At 48.3% G+C, this 19,581-nt stretch overlaps 9 protein-coding genes across 9 annotated transcripts; 5 read left to right on the top strand and 4 right to left on the bottom strand.

Annotated features, from left to right (window-relative positions):
* Positions 1-6,368: 6,368 nt before the first annotated feature.
* PFLUO_LOCUS3064 (uncharacterized protein) lies at positions 6,369-7,409 on the top strand (the record flags this gene model as incomplete). The annotated part of the gene is made up of 3 exons (XM_073780271.1): positions 6,369-6,580; positions 6,641-6,960; positions 7,081-7,409. The coding sequence occupies 3 exons, from the start codon at positions 6,369-6,371 to the stop codon at positions 7,407-7,409; spliced, it is 861 nt and encodes a 286-aa protein (XP_073637142.1).
* A 355-nt stretch (positions 7,410-7,764) lies between these two features.
* PFLUO_LOCUS3063 (uncharacterized protein) lies at positions 7,765-8,308 on the bottom strand (the record flags this gene model as incomplete). The annotated part of the gene is made up of 2 exons (XM_073780270.1): positions 7,765-8,141; positions 8,212-8,308. 2 exons carry the CDS (start codon positions 8,306-8,308, stop codon positions 7,765-7,767), a joined length of 474 nt encoding a protein of 157 aa, XP_073637141.1.
* Positions 8,309-8,501: 193 nt separating this feature from the next.
* PFLUO_LOCUS3062 (Alanine--tRNA ligase) lies at positions 8,502-11,686 on the top strand (the record flags this gene model as incomplete). The annotated part of the gene is made up of 6 exons (XM_073780269.1): positions 8,502-8,589; positions 8,668-8,813; positions 8,865-8,891; positions 8,947-8,982; positions 9,047-11,455; positions 11,513-11,686. The coding sequence occupies 6 exons, from the start codon at positions 8,502-8,504 to the stop codon at positions 11,684-11,686; spliced, it is 2,880 nt and encodes a 959-aa protein (XP_073637140.1).
* A 167-nt stretch (positions 11,687-11,853) lies between these two features.
* On the bottom strand, positions 11,854-12,485 carry PFLUO_LOCUS3061 (Peptidyl-prolyl cis-trans isomerase H; the record flags this gene model as incomplete). The annotated part of the gene is made up of 3 exons (XM_073780268.1): positions 11,854-12,045; positions 12,098-12,381; positions 12,440-12,485. The coding sequence occupies 3 exons, from the start codon at positions 12,483-12,485 to the stop codon at positions 11,854-11,856; spliced, it is 522 nt and encodes a 173-aa protein (XP_073637139.1).
* Positions 12,486-13,358: 873 nt separating this feature from the next.
* On the top strand, positions 13,359-14,390 carry PFLUO_LOCUS3060 (uncharacterized protein; the record flags this gene model as incomplete). The annotated part of the gene is made up of 1 exon (XM_073780266.1): positions 13,359-14,390. The coding sequence occupies one exon, from the start codon at positions 13,359-13,361 to the stop codon at positions 14,388-14,390; it is 1,032 nt and encodes a 343-aa protein (XP_073637138.1).
* A 995-nt stretch (positions 14,391-15,385) lies between these two features.
* PFLUO_LOCUS3059 (uncharacterized protein) lies at positions 15,386-16,160 on the bottom strand (the record flags this gene model as incomplete). The annotated part of the gene is made up of 3 exons (XM_073780265.1): positions 15,386-15,568; positions 15,635-15,801; positions 15,854-16,160. The coding sequence occupies 3 exons, from the start codon at positions 16,158-16,160 to the stop codon at positions 15,386-15,388; spliced, it is 657 nt and encodes a 218-aa protein (XP_073637137.1).
* Positions 16,161-16,491: 331 nt separating this feature from the next.
* Positions 16,492-17,734, top strand: PFLUO_LOCUS3058 (uncharacterized protein; the record flags this gene model as incomplete). The annotated part of the gene is made up of 3 exons (XM_073780264.1): positions 16,492-16,500; positions 16,548-17,056; positions 17,113-17,734. The coding sequence occupies 3 exons, from the start codon at positions 16,492-16,494 to the stop codon at positions 17,732-17,734; spliced, it is 1,140 nt and encodes a 379-aa protein (XP_073637136.1).
* A 182-nt stretch (positions 17,735-17,916) lies between these two features.
* On the top strand, positions 17,917-18,768 carry PFLUO_LOCUS3057 (uncharacterized protein; the record flags this gene model as incomplete). The annotated part of the gene is made up of 4 exons (XM_073780263.1): positions 17,917-17,989; positions 18,049-18,068; positions 18,123-18,521; positions 18,571-18,768. The coding sequence occupies 4 exons, from the start codon at positions 17,917-17,919 to the stop codon at positions 18,766-18,768; spliced, it is 690 nt and encodes a 229-aa protein (XP_073637135.1).
* Positions 18,769-19,082: 314 nt separating this feature from the next.
* PFLUO_LOCUS3056 (Cyclin-dependent kinases regulatory subunit (Cell division control protein cks1)) lies at positions 19,083-19,581 on the bottom strand (the record flags this gene model as incomplete). Its single annotated transcript, XM_073780262.1, has 3 exons — positions 19,083-19,232; positions 19,286-19,430; positions 19,478-19,581. 3 exons carry the CDS (start codon positions 19,579-19,581, stop codon positions 19,083-19,085), a joined length of 399 nt encoding a protein of 132 aa, XP_073637134.1.

Raw genomic sequence — 19,581 nt, 5'->3', positions numbered from 1 at the left:
TCATAACCCTGTATCTTTCTAAGCTATAATAATTAAGAAGCGAATAACGTAGAGTTTAATTTAACAAATCCTTTAATTAGGTTATTAAAAATATATTATGTGACCTTAAGTTGTTTTATAGATATGAAGTAGATAGTAGCTAAGCATTATCTTATCCTCAAGGCGTGTCTTATATTAATACTACTATAAAGCTTTGTATTATGACTTAGCTAGTAATTAGAGACTGAAATCAGCGATAGTAGCTAAAATATAGTCTAGATTGGGCCAACAAAGTCTAATAGGCAGAAATCTAAAATTACTAGCGTTAGTAGTCTAATAAATCAATCCACTTAAAACATTTTTAGTTAGTCAGATACCCGAATCACTGACAAAATCATTGTATCAAGCGAAAAGTACTGCTCCTAATTTATTAATAATGCTGTCTTCTTAATTCCCTATAAGACGAAATAAGAATAGTATATATACTACCTTATAAAAATCAGTCTAACTTGAGTACTAACGTAAGTTTTATTTCTTAATTCCTCTAGGCTATTTATTAGACTTTTCTATCTAAACTAAGGTTAGTTTATACCAAAGGAAGGTCCTATATTAGAAAGTAGTACTAAGATTTATTACTCTATTTTCAGCTCCTTAAGATAGCCTATGAGTTTGTCGCCTTAGCCTCCTATATAATATTGTTATCTTTATAATAACGATAGTAAGGACAAGGCAAAAAAGGCAAAAAGCTTCTTAATTATTATACAGACAAAGTAAAAGCCAATCGTGTTAATTAGTATATAAAGAACTTCTAGTAGATTAGCCCTAGTAGTAGTATTCATTTGCCCGATTTAGCTTGCATTAAGTATAGCTGCTATGCGAGAGTGTAATGAGGCCTGCCCGATAGCGAGAATGGTGCGCAGCACCTAGGTGTATCTAGGGTTTTATAAGTGCAGAAAATACAAAGATTTATATAAAAGTTAACGTAATTTCCAACCCGCTCACCTAACCGACTCTAAATATTTCAAATTAATTTATCAGACTACCAACGCTAGTAATTTCAAATTTCTACCTATTAGACCTATTAGGCCAACGTGTTATACTATGCCTAATTTAGTTAAATTCGCTATATCATGATGGATGGGGGCGCGTTTGATTAGCTAGGAAGCTAATATATCTACTTCTATATGAGGGGCATTTCAGTCTTCGTTAGCATACTTTAGACTATTAAATCCCCCTTACCCTTACGGCTTAGATCACTTTGAATTTAGCGGGTAATCTGGGCTTTGGTTGATGAAGCTTATCTATCTAATTGTTTAGGATTTACTAGCGTTTTAGGGCTCTATACGCTCGATCCACTACCTAGTCGACTACCCGGCCCCGGGGGGGGGGATCCGAAGCTGAATATTAAGCTTTTAAATGACCTTATTTAGATCATAAAGCACTAGACTAGCTGCTTGAAAAGCGCTTTGAATTATTAATAGTAAAAATGCTTCTATGCGAGCCTATAGGAATGCTTGAAGGAAGCTAAGCTTATTAATATAGTTAATATTGCATTGCGCTTTAGCCTTAATTAGCCCTTTATATACGCACTTTAGCGGGGCAAAACTGCCTATATCCAAGGGTAATAATAGATGCGACAAATACGGAGGCATATAAAATGCAATGATATCGTTTTTAGCGCATAATTTATCAAAATCAGGCCCTAAATAATTACTATGGTCACCTATAATAAGTAGTCAATAAATACCTTTTATGCGACTAGTATTCATAGGGATAAATTACTTTCTTAACTATTAACCCCTAATTTAGTCCGTAATCTCGCTGTTATCGCTAATTTAGATCCTCTAATTACTAGGTAGGTAATTATACTAGGCCTTTTATAGTAGTAGGTTCTAGCTTTGAACATAATACTTATAGGGAGTATAAATCCTATTATAATTATATATTAAATCGATATAACCTATTCACAATTCCTTAGCTATTTTATTAACCTCTAACTATATTATTTGGCTCTAGTAGTCGTAATTAGGCCTATTATAAAGCCTATTTTTTAAAAAAAAATTATAGATATCCTTAGGTTAAATACTATTTTAATTTAAGCTTATATGATCTATAATTAACGAAAGCATAATAATATACGGATCCTTGTATAAAGCCCTCTTATAATTGTATTCACGAGGAACCCGCGATTCACACTCTAGATAGAGCTCAATATAATTCTTACCAATAGTCTAATTATAGCGCTCATGAGAGAATATTAGCTATATCCCTTACTATTAATAGTCTAGGGATAGAATCTATTATAGTAGCGATTGCTCTTCTTTCGTAGTTAATCTATGATTATTAGCGCGTGTTTCGGAGCGAAATTATTATCTATTAAGCCGACGTTAGAGGGTAGAGCGTAGTATTTTGAATACGTGCGTGGCTTCGCGAGTAGTTAGAATTTCGCTATTCTAGAAAGCTTTGATTATAATTTGGACTCTACCTCTAGATTGGATAATTTTACCACTTAATATTTCAAGAATACATTGATTCCAATTAATTATTCGTATAGCATTATAAACAGGCATAGAGAATAATACAAACTAAACTAAATACAAAATAAATAATTCCTCTATAGCAATACTAAAACTTATAGCGATACTTGGGATAAATATATACATTTGAATAGGGAAACATTATGAAACATTGATCGACTTTATAAATAGGCTCAACATAATCTAAATAGTATAAGCATACTATAGTATCATCCATCAAGTAATCGTTATTAGATATTGAGCTACTATTCATATTTACTATGGTGTGAGGGTTGCGGCGCTCGCTTAGGAATTACGTTCATAATAATAAAGCCGGAGGTAAAAATGCTTTAGATACATCCTATCTATATAGACTGACTCTATTACTCTAGTATTAATTTTCTACTAACGATAGTCCAAATTGCAAAAAGAATATAAGGTTAGGAGCCTTCTGGCCAATCTGCCCTTATTTAGTGGAAATATAGCGCCGTTTGAATGCAATTGATAATGATTAGCTACCTAGAGCACCATGGGCAAATCACGCTTCCTTACTAACTAAGGGGCGGCGGCTAATGCCACTAAATTTAAACGTTAGGTAATTAAATGGGGTATTCTTTGCGTTAAGAGACTCGAATACCCTTATATAGTCCTAGGAGCGGGGTACTAAATAGAAGTAGGCTGAAATATGCCGCTAGGCCGAACTTAGGGACTGGGAGAATTAGAGAAGAGTAGGGGAGCTTACAGGTTAATAGAGATAGATGATGGTCAACCAGTTCATTGTATAGATAGCGCTATATTTAAATAGCTTTAGTCGGTGGGTTAGGTAAAACTTTTCATTAGACTAAGGAGGATTCACAACCGCGTAGCTCTAGGGTCCGGCTTTAGGGGGCGATTAGTTATTTTTAGTTACATATTGGTTAAAGTTAACGTGATTCCCGGGCGAGTGGGCCACCCAAGCGAGTGGGCCAGCCGAAAAAACCATAGTAAATGCATTATATTCACAACTCAACATTTCAACAACCACAAGTTAATTTTATTTGATTATTGGCATGGTAGTATTAATAGACTCGATAAACGGTATAAATAGCTCTTAATCAAAATTTAAAAAATATTTTCTTGTATTACCAAAAAATACGGCTCCGAAGACAACAAATATATATATCTAAACTACAAAACATGATAAACTTTTTAAATATCATAAATAGGCTTTGTATGATCCAAAAAGTACTATGATATGATAAAATTTCATATCAAGCTATGGTTGTTGAGATATTGAGTTGTAAAATATCCCATTTACTATGGTGTTTTCGGCTGGCCCACTCGCTTGGGTGGCCCACTCGCCCGGGAATTACGTTAGGGCTTTCTAATCGACGAGTAGTCCTAATTTGGCTAGTTGAAGCTCATCGTTCTAGGGATCTATGGGCTCGATTAGCTGTAGTCGCCTACCTAGGGAGATAAATAGGTGTTCGAAGTCGAATATAAAGCTTTTCTATAACTATAGTTAGATCAAATAGGATTAAACTAACTACTTTGTATGCGTTTTGGATAGCAACGTAATCCACAGGCGAGTGCGCCATCTAAACGAGCGTGCCACCCCAAATCACTATAGTAGATGCAATAAATTAGATCTAAATATCTCAATAATCATAGCTTAATATAGGATTTTTATGGTATTCTTATAGTATTTTGACTATATCTAGCCCATTTAAGAGGTTTAGAAAACTGTTGAGTTTTTGTTGTTCGGATACATATATTGATGATATGTACACTGGTATTTTTTGGTAATGCGTTAAAATAAAAATTTGATATTGATTTCAATAAGTTTATACTATTTATTACACATATTAATAGCCTTATAGTAATAGCTGACTGATATGAACGTGTAGTTGTGAAGTATCAAGTTACGATTACTATGGTGTTTTGGGGTGGCGCGCTCGTTTGGTTGGCGCGCTCGCTTGTGGGGTTAACTACGTTAACTAACGTAATTGGTAGGCGAGTGGTTCAAAGCAAAACGGCATAGTAAAATTGATACTTTACAACTAAATATCTCAACAATAGTAGCTAAATATACAATTTAATTACATGGTAAGGTATACCATTCAAGGAATGGCTATATTATTAGTTAAACATACAAATAATAACATTAGTACATAGTGGTCTAGTAATAGTGATGATAGTTAATTCTGGCACTCTAAGCTAAATGTCTGTTCCCATTTGTTCGCACTGACCAGTCCCTTCAACTCTCACCTTGATCCTATAGGTGTCCCTGATATTGCAGATCATTACTGCTCAATTTTGCAGACAGTCCTGGGTAAGGAGAAGCTGACTCATACGATCGAAAAAGATGAATAACGTGGATCCAACGCAAGTGGTATTTATCCTGAGGCCGACTCCACCAAAATTGACCCCTTACCTTTTGTCAGATCAAAACTTCGTGCAAAGACAGGGAGCATTCCCAACAAGAGTATATAATTGAGACAAGAGGAACAAAATCGCAATTTCAATCGCACCAGTCCCAGAAAGATCTCCAGCCTCCCAGGCAAATTGGTGCCAAGTCATTCGATTCAAGCGCTAGCTTCAATGATGGTGAAGATCACCCGTATTATCCCATTATTGTTCCACATTCTTGTCATCATGCGTCTCCTGCGTTCCCCTTGAAGCCCCTGGAATATATTTGGAGCTTGATCCTACCTAGTGAGTTGTCCCGTTCAAAAAATTCTCGCATGCAGCGGTGGTTCCTACGCTTGAAGCACCTAGCATCGTTGAGAGGCCTGACAGCCATGTCTAATCACATAAAGTTCGCAGAGCCGATTTCGAGGCAAGGATCCAACGAACCCTCAAGGAGGGATCTAGGAGAAAAGGGCTCGGTACAAAGAGCACCGTCTCCAGGAAGTGAAATTGTTTACCTTGCCGGATGGAGACTTATCTTTACCACGATAGGGTAAATTTCTAGCTAAGTGCCCGAGGGCTGCTGGATGGCAAAGACTTACCGATGATTTGGCAATAGGCTCCTGATTGGATTTTTTCTCTCCAATTTGGATGTTACTATTGTAAGCTCGTCTCTCACGAGTATCACAGATAGCCTGGAAGGCTTCGAGAAGAGAAGCTGGATTGTCACTGGCTATTTGGCCACTTACACAGGTATGACCCAGAATGCAACTGCTCAATTGTAATTATTTCCTTTGCATCGCGCGATTTCAAAAAATTAGTTCCATATATTTCGACCCAACTTCCAATTCACTGTCTTCGTCCTTTATAACTGATTCCAAAACTCCTCTAGGTTCCATGGCAATATGGACCAAAGCCAGCGATATAATTGGGAGGAAATATGCCACAATTGCCGCACTTGTGATTTTGCTCGCTTTCTCTCTTGGATGTGGGTGCGCCCAGACAGTCAATCAATTGTGAGGTCTAGGGTAGTCCGATACTGGTCAACCGTTCAAGAATTAACCCTGCTGATGTAGGATAATACTACGAGCATTACAAGGAATAGGCGGTGCTGGTGCATACGCACTGGCAATCTTATGCACCTACGAGATAGCTCCTAAAACGAAGCTTCCGACCTACAGCGGTCTCATGTCATTCTGCCTTGCCCTTGCCTCTTTGACAGGCCCAATCATCGGAGGTGCCCTTGCGCAACACTCGGCCTGGAGATGGGTTTTTCTCATCAAGTATGTCAGGATCCAATGTCTCCTTATATTGAATGGTCGACTAATCATTGTTTCCAGCGCTCCGCTGTGCGCTATTGCGATAATTGTTATTGTTATCGCGATGCCTAATAACTTTGGTCTTGATCAGCACACTCCCTCATTCAGAACGCGAGCGTCATACCGCTCATTTGCTAATCTTGATCTCGTGGGGTCGCTTCTGATAATGACGGGCTCGTTTTTGATAGTCGCCGTCTTGAATGAAACAGATTTGGCATTTTCGTGGTCCTCGAGAGAGGCGATTGCACTCCTTGTGCTTTCGAGCGTTTCCTGGCTTGCTTTCTTTGCCTGGGAAGGATACATCTCGGGCATCCCGGGGAAAGACCCAATATTTCCTAAGCGATGGCTTTTTGATCGTCCATGGCTGGGCATCCTCATGTGAGCCAAAACCGCGCTTACTTTAACGGGGCGATCCACTCTGACAGGCAATCTCCCAAGTTCCGCGTTTGTCACCGGCGCACCATTCAACGTCGTTCTAGTCTATGTTCCACAGCAAGCTCAAATCCTGTTAGGCAAGTCGCCTCTCGATTCCGGGATCTATTTGATTGGATACTCGGCCGTTGCAGCTGTTGCCGCGGCCCTTGTCAATATCGCTAGCTCCAGGGGACGCATCCCATTCATCTACTCTCTACTCGTGGGCTGTGCAACCCACACCGTTGGTGTGGGACTTCTTTCAACCGTTGCCACTGCGAAGGGCTTCCACGCGACAGATATCGTCTACGAGGTTATTGCTGGTGCAGGAATAGGGCTGACAATGGGTATCTTGATGCTCTCAATACCATACATAGTCGAAGACAGAGACATCAGTAGGTCTCCCACCGAGCAACTCGCCGATAGTACCTTGTATGTTGGCCTACTAACTTTTTTTCTCAATATAGCAATCGCCACTGGAGCCGTGATCCAGTTCCGGTTCCTTGGTGGTGCTATCAGCCTCGCTATTGCATCTAACATCCTGAATGGCAATCTGGCGCATCGTTTGCAAGGTATTTTGTCATCGCATGAACTCCATATTTTCCTTGAGAATGTGAAATCGATTGAATATCTATCTCCGGATCTACAGGAGGAGGTGAAAAATATTTTCGCCTCTAGCTACAGTGCGCAGCTGAAGGTCATGATCGGGTTCGCGGCCGCTCAGCTACTGGCAATTCTGCTACTGGTGAAGCCAGGCCGACAGCTTGCGGCCGACAGAGTACATACAGCAAAATAACGGCGGCCCCTGGCTTTACCGCTAGCTGTTTCAGGTGTCCTGCTTGTTGGAGGGGCGAATGTCATGTTCGCACTGACAGGGCAAGGCGAATCAGGTGACTTTGACTTGATTTCGAACCGGATTCAGTTTACCTCGACGCGTGGGCTATTGGGTGAAGAATATCTATATGGATCAGTTACTGCATTGGCGCTATTTCCGACAGGTGAGCGACATGACGACGGAGTTCCATAGCAAGGGCGAGCTCTTGACCGTTCACTGTAGCCTGAGCGTTTCACCAATTTTCACCAATAACATAATATTTTTTCATTGCCACCAGAAAAAAAAAAAAAAAAAAGAAAACAACAAAAACCTAGAACTAAGATTTGTCAATATCCATGGGGTCGTCGTCAAGATCACCCGCGTTTGTCTTCCTGCTCGCCGAAGTGGTCGAAGTGGAACTCGGTCTCTCAGACCTGGCCCGCGCTCTGAAATCCTCAATCGCTCTCCTTGTCCAGTCGGACTCCCTCGGCACCGTCAACGACGAAGAATCCTGGTATAGAACCAGTTCTTTGCCCGCCGAACTCGCCGGTTTCGGGATCGACATCATCTGGGCGATGCCCGGGAGAAAGATCAGCGCGTCCCCCTCGGTGGTGTTGTCTTCCGCCAGCTCGCGATCGAGGTCGTGAATGTACGTGGTCGTCTTGGTGTCATCCAGGAGCATCGGATCGTAGTCACCGGGAACAGGGGAGGGATCTGCCAGGAAGGAGAAGAATGTGTCAACCTCATCTGCTACCTGGGCCAGGGCGCATCATCAACATCCTACCCAACAGGTGCAGGCGACTGAGTCTCTTGGCTAAGGGCTGCGCGCCATCGGGATCACCCTCGGCCGGGCGTTTTTTCTGTTCCCCATCTTTCGCCATCCACCCCGTCTCTTCGGGTTGGTCGGATCGCGAATTGTCGTCGTCGTCGTCGTCGTCGCTGGTCGCGTGGGGTGGCTCGATGCGCGGACGGGGGAGGAAGTTGACTCATCTGGGCTGCCACACCTTTTCTTCCTCTTTCCTTTCTTTCTGCACCACCACCACCACCACTCCCACCACTCCCACCTCGCCCCAAATGGCCTCCAACGATGGTCCCCAGTGGACGGCCCAGCGAGTGCGGGATACCTTCCTGGACTATTTCCAGAAAAACGGCCACACGTTTGGTGCGTTGCTACCCCGCCACCGAGATTTTTTTTTGGCTCTTCCCTTGCCCTTGCCCTGGCTGACCCACTACTGCTCAGTTACCTCCTCTCCTGTCGTGCCCCTGTCAGACCCAACGCTGCTTTTCACCAATGCGGGTATGAATCAGTTCAAATCCATCTTCCTGGGTACTGTCGACCCGCAGTCCGACTTTGCCAAGTTGAAGCGCGCTGTGAACTCGCAAAAGGTAGGACTCATCCCCAGCCGTAGGCTCGGCCGTTGTTAACCATCGATCTAGTGTCTACGTGCGGGCGGAAAGCATAATGTGAGTGTGACCGGCTGTGTTCCAGGGGGGGTAGGTAGGATGCTGACCAGCCCAGGATTTGGATGACGTTGGAAAGGATAGTTATCACCATGTGAGCGTTCCAGCGAGACCGTTGCCCAGGCTGAGTGAGATACTGACTGCTGTCAACCGCCCAGACCTTCTTCGAGATGCTCGGTAACTGGAGCTTCGGCGACTACTTCAAGAAAGAAGCAATCTCCTACTCCTGGACCCTTCTGACTAAAGTCTACGGACTCGATCCGGACCGTCTCTACGTTACCTATTTCGAGGGCGACGAGGCGGGTGGTCTGGAGCCCGACCTAGAGGCCAAAGAGCTGTGGAGGTCCGTTGGGGTCCCCCCATCTCATATTCTACCCGGAAACATGAAGGACAACTTCTGGGAAATGGGTGACCAAGGTCCCTGTGGACCTTGCAGCGAGTTGCACTATGACCGAATTGGTGGACGCAATGCGGCTCACCTGGTCAACCAAGACGACCCTAATGTTCTCGAAATCTGGAACAACGTGTTTATCCAGTACAACCGCGAGCCGGATCGCTCCCTGCAGCCCCTTCCGAACAAGCACATTGACACAGGGATGGGATTCGAACGCCTGGTGTCCATCCTGCAGGACAAATCATCGAATTACGACACAGATGTCTTCACCCCGATCTTCGAGGCCATTCGACAAGTGACTGGAGCTCGCGACTATCAGGGCAAATTCGGTGCTGAGGACCCTGACGGGATTGACACAGCGTACCGGGTCGTTGCGGACCATGTTCGGACCCTCATGTTTGCCATCTCAGACGGGGTGATTCCCAACAATGAGGGTCGCGGATATGTGATTCGCCGGGTACTACGCAGAGGCGCGCGGTATGCTCGGAAATACTTCCAGGTGGATATCGGAAATTTCTTCTCGAGACTCGTACCGACGGTGGTGGATCAACTGGGGGGCATGTTCCCCGAGCTGCAACGAAAGCAGCAAGATGTCATGGAGATTCTGGACGAGGAAGAGTTGTCATTTGCCAAGACCCTGGATCGGGGTGAGCGGCAGTTTGAGCAGTATGCTCAGCAAGCCAAGCTCAAGGGATCTGATCAACTACATGGCGCCGATGTCTGGCGGCTGTATGATACCTTTGGCTTCCCAGTCGACCTGACCCGCATTATGGCCGAGGAACGCAGCCTTCGGATTGACGACACCCAGTTTGAGGAAGCAAGATTGCGCGCCAAGGAAGCTAGCAAGGGCCAGAAAAAGGCTGCCACACACACTGTGAAACTCGATGTCCATGATCTTGGAAAGCTAGAGAAGATGAACGACGTCCAAAAAACGGATGACTCTGCTAAATTTGCGAAGGGCAACATCAATGCTTCCATCAAGGCGATTTACCACGGAAAAACATTTTGCAGTGGCACCGACAGTATCCCTGATGGAGAGCAGCTTGGCCTAATCCTGGATCGTACAAACTTCTACGCCGAACAGGGTGGTCAGGAAAACGACACCGGCCGGATTGTCATCGATGGACAGACGGAGCTGGAGGTTGGTGATGTCCAAGTCTACGGAGGCTACGTGCTGCACACTGGCTTCATGAAATACGGATCATTTTCCGTGGGCGATACTGTCATCTGTGAATACGACGAACTTCGCCGTTGGCCCATCCGCAACAACCATACGAGCACCCACATTCTAAATTTCGCTCTTCGAGAGGTCCTGGGAGATGGCGTGGACCAGAAAGGCTCCCTCGTGGCGGCCGAGAAGCTCCGATTTGACTTTTCTCACAAGTCCGCCGTTTCAGAGGCAGAATTAGAAAAGATCGAAGCCAAGTCGACCGAGTATATCCGGCAGAACTGCGCGGTCTACGCCCAAGAAGTTCCTCTGGCAACCGCGCAGCAAATTTCTGGACTCAGAGCTGTCTTCGGCGAGACTTACCCAGATCCTGTCCGCGTCGTCTCCGTTGGGGTCGAACTAGAAGAAATCTTGAAGAATGTCGAGGACCCTCGTTGGAAAGAGGTGAGCATTGAATTATGTGGTGGAACACACGTGCAGAAGACAGGTGATATCAAAGACTTGATTATCTTGGAAGAAAGCGGCATCGCTAAGGGTATTCGTCGGATCATCGCCGTCACGGGCGAGGAGGCTCACGAGGTGCAGCGCGTCGCGGAGGAGTTCGGGAAGCGCGTTGACCGACTGGATGGCCTACCTCTCGGACCCGAGAAAGAGCAGGACGCCAAGCAGATACAGGTGGATCTGAACCAACTCACCATCTCTGCAATCCAGAAGGCAAGGCTCCGGGAGCGCTTCCTCGCGATCAACAAGAAGATCCTCGATGGACAGAAAGCGCAACAAAAGTTGGAGTCCAAGAAGGCGCTGGAAACCATCACCTCCTACTTCGAGTCACCCGATAACCAAGACAAGTCTTGGTTGGTAGCCCGGCTTCCCATCTCGGCCAATGCCAAGGCTGTCAGTGAGTCTCTCAATCATGTCAAATCCAAATTGCAGAACAAGACGGTGTATCTGCTGGCCGCAGACACGGAGCAAGGTCGGGTTGCGCACGGATGCTACGTTTCCAAGGTTAGATTATTCCACTCTTCTATTGATGTTACCGACTGATGTTAACTTCCGTTGCAGGAGTTGAGTGACCGAGGCGCATCGGCGAGCGATTGGGCCGCCGCTGTCTCCAGCGCGGTCGGAGGCAAGGCGGGAGGTAAAGGGCCAACGTCCATTGGCAATGGAACCAACCCGGACAAGGTCGATGAGGCCATTTCGCTGGCTTCGGATTACCTGAGCAAATTCAAGCTCTAGTCTATTCGGAGGAGGGAGACTCTTGGAGAGAGCGCCGTGATCTCGGGTAACAATTTTATCGCCAAGATTGTGATATATCGATTTTGACATGAAGAAAACCATGAATTGAGGTCGTATTCCTTGCGCCATAGCCCCCGGTTTAAGTTATTGTAGCAAAATCACCATTATTACATCTCTCCGCATTGGACAATCGTGACATCCTGATTCGGTCGGTCTTTCGTCGTCCGTGTCCGCTCAATCATGTGGACAACATCCATACCGTCAATGACCTGGCCAAATACCACATGTTTGTTGTTCAGGAATGGTGTTGGGGTGGTGGTGATGAAGAACTGGCAGCCGTTGGTGTTCGGGCCCGAGTTCTAAGCGACTCAGTCTCTCGAGTCGAACAAGGAATGGGAAAAAAGGACTTACTGCCATGCTCAAGAGTCCCGCCCGGTCGTGCTTCAGCGAGAAGTTCTCATCGGCGAACTTGGGGGTTCCATAGATGGTACAGCTTCCCGATCCATCTCCGTTGACAAAATCGCCGCCTTGGATCATGAAATCCTTGATTACACGGTGAAACTTGCTCCCCTTGTAGCCCTGAGGCCGTCCCTGGGAGTTCTTGCTCTCCCCGGTGCAGAATTGGCGAACGTTCTCTGCCGTCCGCGGGGTGACATTGGCAAAAAGCTCTATCTTGATTCGACCGAGCGACTCGCCTAGGACCGATTTAGTTGAATAAGGGCTTGAAGGGGACAGAGGTTGTAGTTCACTCACCCCCCAGAGCAATGTCGAAGAAGACGACGGGGTTGGCGTCCGCCATATGTAGGATATGATATGTTGATATGGTCGATGCGTGACTGGCTGGTGATCGCCTTCTTTTTAGGTCCAATCAGTCCGTCAGTCCCGTGACCGTCCAACCCCAGAAACTCTGCTTACCTCAGAAGTTACCTTCCGTCTCCGTCTCCACTTGTGATTTCCCTTCCTCTGACGACTACTACGTCTTAGTATATTCTTCCTCAACCAACATAACATCCCTTGAATGCCAGGCCGCCCTCGGTCTCGGCCATCCTCATCTAGGTTTGATTCCTGCCTGCCTCTGGGGTTCCGTGTCGCCAACCTGCGTGTTCACTGCCATCCCGCCCCTCTCGCAGCCAGCCTCCGCTGCATCTCGTCTCCTGAAGCGCGAAGGCATGCATATGCTCGACTGGGGATGGGACTCTGAGAGCTCAGTAACTGCCAAGAAGTTTTTAACCATCTTGACAACCATCACCTCCTTACCCCCACTCCTTCTCCTTTCTTGATCACCCAAACATGGCATCCACCACGACTACGGCTGCTGCCACCGCTACTACTACTAGTAGTAGTGGAAATAACTCGGGCAACGCAACCAGCTCACCTCTACTTTTCTTCGTCGCTCTCGGCTTTGGGGTGGTGTTCACCAATCTATGGTAAGTCCAGTCGTCCGACGCCTGGAACATCCGGGAGGGCATCAATTTTCCCCTCGGAGCGGTCGGCGTTTGGATAGGATTCTGTGGCTGATGAATATGCCTGCAGGATTATTGTGGGAGTAAAATACTGTTTTCGTTACAACCAGCGGAACCGCCAACTTCGAGGAGAAGACACTGGAGAGCCCATTGACTTGGTGGCCATGCCTCGAACCCATCGACGACGGAGGGAAAAGAAGCTGATGACGATGGACGAAGTCAATGAGCGTTTCTCGCTTGTCAAATATAAGGTATGGAGGTCTTCTCGCGCAAACCAAGGTCTACCAACAGAAGGAGGGATCACGGCCCCGAATAGCAGGCCTAATAGTCTGAAAGATGACCCGGGTGTGGTTTCTGCACCAGTGGGGGTCGTGACAGCCGCGCTATCGCCATCCGAGAGCGCCAATGACCGAATAGAATCGGGCGCCTCGCAAGCCTCGCAAGACCAACATGCCGAAAATTCGATGCAGCCAACAGACGAAAAAGCGCCCCCTGTGGCTGGTCTCTCTTTCGAGCAACAGAGCATAGGTGCAAGCAATTCTCCGCAAGAATTTAAATGGCAGCACACTTTGAACTCGGAGACAGTTGAGCCAGATGAAGACGAAGACGATGGCGATCAGATCCGCAACGCACTTCCTGCCGAACTCTTGCCAAATCCAGGAGACTCTTGTGCCATCTGTCTGGACTTGATTGAGGATGACGACGATATAAGAGGCCTGACCTGTGGGCATGCTTTCCATGCCTCCTGTGTCGATCCCTGGCTGACGAGCCGGAGAGCGTGTTGTCCTCTATGCAAGGCGGATTACTACGTACCAAAACCCCGTGCGCCAGGCACGGAAAATCAGGCAACAGGGGACCGGCAAGGTCGTCGTCTTCTTGTGGCTAATCTGGATACGATTACGAGGCCATCCCCAACTGCTCGGACCGGGCATCGAGCGAATCCGTTCCGAGCGCAATTATCATTACCTGGGCGAATCTTCCCAATGTCCAATCGAAGGGGGGACCGATCTGCTCCGCCGGAAGGACGTTCGCAACTAACGCCCCACGAACTCCGCAGGGAGGATGAGCCGGGGAGCGCGGAACAGCATACCTGGCCACGCCTAGTCCCAAGTCGCCTTCGGGGGCTTTTTAATCGCACCGGTCGAGAGCAACCTCCATCGCCTGACACGGAGTTACCGCCTGCTAGCGTTTCACGACCTGAGCGCCAGACGCCTCGCGAACTGGAAGCTGGTCCGGACTAACGGCTCGCTTACGAATCCTTCTCTGCATGCTGGATCAACATCTGGAATGTTGACTGAGATACCAGCTTCTTATTTGTTGATGACTTGATATGTGTAATTTATTCTTTGATCTTCTGGTGGGAGCTTTGGCATTCATGCGATCTGGTTTCCCAGGCTAGCCTTCGGGGCTTGCTCTAACCCTTGCAATGCCTGGAGGCTCAAAAACGATGGGAATTCATCTTTGAGCGGTTTTCATGATATGCAGTGGAGGAAGCATTTACATTCCAATTTTACCTACCAATGGATAAAGCGCATTTGTGACGAACGAACTCGTGAGCCTAGGTGGTTATATGAAAGTATATATGTATGACATTTCCCCCTCTGCCTTCAGGTCTTCACATTGGGGCCTTTGTGCCGCCCACACCTGCCCCGATCACGCTCGGCAGCTCCTGCTGGCCCACGCTGAACAACATCCCGATCGCGCTACTGACCATTGCCACAACCAAAATGCTGACCCCAGCGATCAGGAAGAAGGGCGAGCTAATATCCCTCTTCTGACAAGCTGACCCACCCCACTGGATGGTCTCGAATGTGCCATCGGTTTTCTCCCTCAGTGTTTTTGTGCATTGGCAGGCATAGCAGCTGTCCCCGGCTCCTGAATTGCCTGATCCGGATTTTTTATAGCAGAAGCCGTGACCCGAACAATTATCCGTTGCTTCGACACAAGACGAGTTGGAGGCATGGCACACGGGGGTGAGTGTGGATGGCACCGACATGTCTTGGGCCGACCCTTTGAGGGCTCTCAGTTGATTCGGGTTCGAGGCTCGAGAGAGCATGCCTGAGATGCCTCGGCGGGCCAGCTTGTGTTTCGAGTCATTGCAGCGCGGTAGAAGTAGGGCAGTGATCTCCTGTTTGCCGGAAGAAGATAATTTGGCTAAAGTGTGAAAGAAGGACTCCAAAGAGTTGGCGACGCGCTCAGAATCACCCGAAGAACTTTGGGGCTGAGAGAAGTTTGATTAGAGTCCATCCGTTGAACCGGTGGGGCTTTCCATTACCTTCAATAGTATTCTCGAAGCCGACAGTCCGGAACCGTCAGGGGTCCATGTTTCCACGGAATCAATGAGGCCGAGAAAGTCGTGGCCGAGTAAGTCACCCCCGGCGGAGAGAATGGGGTCTTCGGATACGCATTTTTTGGCATTCTAGAAGCGAAGTCCTCATTAGCACGGGGCCGTTTGAATATGGCATTGGCAGGAGAGAGTAGTTACCTCAGAGGTCATTGGCAGACCGGCCGTACTGTGGTAGGTGCAATGTTTGCCATTGATTCCTGTCCCATCACTTCCGAGAAATGACTCCAGAGAATCACTGTCCATGAAATCGGAGGAAGCATGAGGGATGCGGATATAACTTGGTTGGCTCTTTTGAACTGCCGATCCTGTTCGGAGGGTAAGTCGTCACCCAAAATTCCCAGGGACCAAACAACATACCCACTTGCCCATCGATCCCCTCGAGCAGCACCAAGCTTCTCATGGGGGCGTCATGGCCATCGGCGCCTCCAAATAGCATGCCATCGGACCGGACAAACTGATTCAACTGATCCGCGGTCCCTGTTTCCATCTTGCCTAGCACCGCTGCGAGAGAGGACTTGGTCCGAAGCTCCAAAATCAGCTGGGCGACATCTTCTGAGACGGAGTCTTGACCATCCTGGTGGAAGGTGAAGAGGGAGGCATCAAAGGCGCTTGCTCCGAGTGCACCTGTGACAGCCAGGGCCAGGAGCCGGGAGGACCAGCGCATGTTGAGGAAGGATGGGAAGTCGTGATGCAGAGAGAATTAATTACATCGGTAACTCAGTTGGAAGGACAGCCATCGGGTCATAGGGTGATAAGGTCACGTGGCACCGGACTCATCCCGTGGACTAGCCTGGCCGTCCACGGTTCCTGTCTTCCTCTTTCTTTTCTGTCTTTTCTTTCTTTCTTTCTTTGCTGCCTCTTTCACCCTTCTTTTCAATGCTCCCGCTCAGGCGTCTCCTTCGACCTGCGCGCGCCGCTTCCTCTGTCTTCCGCCGTGCTCCATACTCCCATCATTCAGAGCCTCCAAATATCCGTCATGTAAGGTTCAGGCGGCCATGGATCAGGTGTGTATTTCGGCGTTCTCCCTCCCGGAGCCATCAGGCTCATACAGCTCAGGTCGCTCGTCACAAAGGCCTTGCTCTATGGCACAGCATTTCATCTCTGGACTACCTTCGTGCTGGTCCGATTTGACGACGATCCGGATGACACCAACTCGACTCAGGAACCCACCCAAGTGGCTGCGCGCCGAAACCTCCACGGCGGCAATGGACATGGCGGAGGCGATGTCGAAGAGGTGGAAGCAGAGAGTCCTCTGTTCATCCCGTTAGGCTGGTCCTGGCTACAAGAGGGCGAGCGGTACACAGCAGCGGATCCGGAATGGCAACAGTTTGTCAAGATTTCCATGGACCGCCAAAAACTTCAAAAGTTGCGAAGTGAGAAGACCCTCCTTCCTGGCTCTCCCGATTTGCTGACTCTCGCAAAAGAAGAGCTGGCTACGATTGTACAGGATTCCGTCTCCGGTCGAATATCGCAAATCCTCGGGGGCCCCATCTCGATCACCGGATTTTGGCTCGTCCATCAGTTCCCGTCCCGCGCTCCACCGTACTACATGCGATCAGGGTGAGTGCACGTGGTTGCTTGTGGCCGATTGTCGCACTTACTGACACCAAACACAGGATCGAGTACTCCGATGACGGCATATCTTGGGTTTCCAAACCTCTGGATCCCGAAATGGGTGACCGATTGCAGAGTTACATGAAGCCGGTCCATGTAGCTCTTGCGATTAAGGATGCCTATATGTTGGTCTTGAAAAGACAATGGGCCCGTTTTACGGATCCCGAAGGACAGGCGCTGGATGTTGTGGAGGGTCTCTCGGAGGGTCGCCTTTCGCCAAACGGTGAAAATCTGGATGCGGTTCAACAGCGCGAATCTCCCGGTTTGCCAATGCCGGACGGCCTGCAGGACAACCCAGCACCTAGCTCCGATAAAGCCATCTCTCACCCATCCTCAATCCTCTCTTCCCTACAACGGCTCCCCCTGCCGAACCTTGGCCCCGGATCCGATCTATACTTGGCGTCGATGGCTTTCAAGTTGCGCTTGAGCGATTATCGGAGCCGAACCCCGCGGACTCCTCGCCGAGGCACCTTCTTTATCTCCGGACCGGTGGGCCTGAAGGGCCCGAATGGTTTCTGCCGATTCGAAGTGAAGGGCGAATATGATCCAGCGACCGGACAATGGCGAACGGTGGACCTGTTGCTGAAGGACCTGAACTTCCGGCGACAACGGGCGCTAGGGTGATTGGGACAATAATGATGATGATGATCATGATAATCAACCATGTACACAACTGTTGCACGTAAAACCAGATGGCGGGGTGATGACGCCACTCTCCACATTGGCTGGCTGCTTCTTCTGCTTCCTCTTCTTCTGCTTCCTTTTCTTCCTCTTCGTCCCCCTCGTCCCTACATAGTACCTACACCATGTCTGTGCCGCCCAAATTCGCGGGTATTAAGCTCGCCTCCGCAGGACCCTCTCCCCACACGCTAGAGCTGTGTAAGTGCTGATGAATCCAACCGACCAACTACATACTGATCTAAAACCTTCCCGTCCAGATCTCGACTACGTCTGCCCAGTCAGCCTATCCTCGCCAGACAGACACCATGTACGACCACTGACCGGCCTCTAGTTCTCGGCCAAGCTGTTCAACACCTTCTACGCGCTCCGACCGATGATTACCCAGCAGTACAGCCCGAAACTCCAGGTCATCTTCCGCCAACATATCCAACCGTGGCACCCATCGTCGACTCTCGTCCACGAGGCTGGGGCAGCAGTTCTTCGACTGGCCCCAGAAAAGTTCTGGGAATTCAGTGCGGCCTTGTTTCAGCACCAGACCGAGTTCTTCGATGTCAGCGTGGTCAACGAAACCCGCAACAAGACATATGCCCGTCTGGCTAAGATTGCTGGGAGTGTCGGCGTGGATGAGAAGAAATTCCTGGACTTGCTGACAATCAGCGATACCCCCGACGAGAACGGCAGTCTGAACAGTGGCAATCAAGTCACCAACGATATCAAATTTATGATCAAGGTAGGCACCGAGTTTGGTCATCACATCGCATGCTTCTAATATCATCTAGGCTGATCGGGCCCTGGGGGTCCACGTTTCGCCAACGGTGTACTTCAACGTCAGAAGCTCCCCCACCCCCTCCCCCTCCCCCATGGGAACAGAGAAACCCAAGATACTGACGAGTGCGCAGGGTGTGGAAGAGCCTGGTATCAGCAGCAGCTTCACGGCCGCCCAGTGGGAGGAATGGCTGGCCAAGAACGTTGTCTGAGAGCAAACCAGGACCGTACGTGTTAAGGAGATCGTCCACTTTTTCGGGTCAGGCAATGGAGCAGGAAAACAATAGAGAAAAATAAATGAACCATGTCTCATTTCAGAACTTCCATTACGAAGCTGTAGGGGGACCCTTATTGAACACACTGATTCCGCATGTCCATACCATCCATCTTGATGGCCCCCAAATGGTATCGTCTCTGCTGGTGTTTACCAGAGTTTCATGGTGGTGGACCTCTGTACCAGCACCACCCCTCGGCTCAGAGCCAGAACCCGGAACCGTCGATGTTCCAATGCACCGTCGCAACCAGGCTACTGGGTCAGTGGAGGCTGGTAGTTAAGAGGGCGCCTGCTCGGCGGGTTAGCGGCGCGGGAGAGAATGGTGTCCATGGACAAGACCAACTTGAATAGCAGGATGTGCGGTTCTGGTTCATGCACCTCGTAATGTTCCCATCCCAAACTCTGAGAGAGGCAGGTCAGCCTTGGCTCTCTCGGTCGAATTGGGCGACACCCACCTGTGTGATCCCCAGCGCGCGCCACTCCTCCTCCCACAACAGTTTCAATGTCCCCTTTGCGCTGTCGAAGTACTCGGCCGGGATTTTCTTTAGCATGTTTTTAGGCAGCTGAACATGGCGGTATTCGAACTTGTCGTCAGAATACCTGTTTGCATTAGTGATTGATTTTGGAGGTGGCGGTTCCTTCGGTACCTTGCCGAATAGTGGATTGAGTCGATGAATTCATCCAACCGTTCTCGCTCGGATTCTAGCAGGAGACGCGGCTTTTTGTTTCTTCTGTTCGGATCGATCTCCAT

Source organism: Penicillium psychrofluorescens (genome assembly GCF_964197705.1).
Source record: "Penicillium psychrofluorescens genome assembly, chromosome: 2".
NCBI classification, from domain to species: Eukaryota; Fungi; Ascomycota; class Eurotiomycetes; order Eurotiales; family Aspergillaceae; genus Penicillium; species Penicillium psychrofluorescens.
The sequence above is the reverse complement of the archived record's forward strand: the minus strand, read 5'-3'. Positions and strand labels throughout refer to the sequence as shown.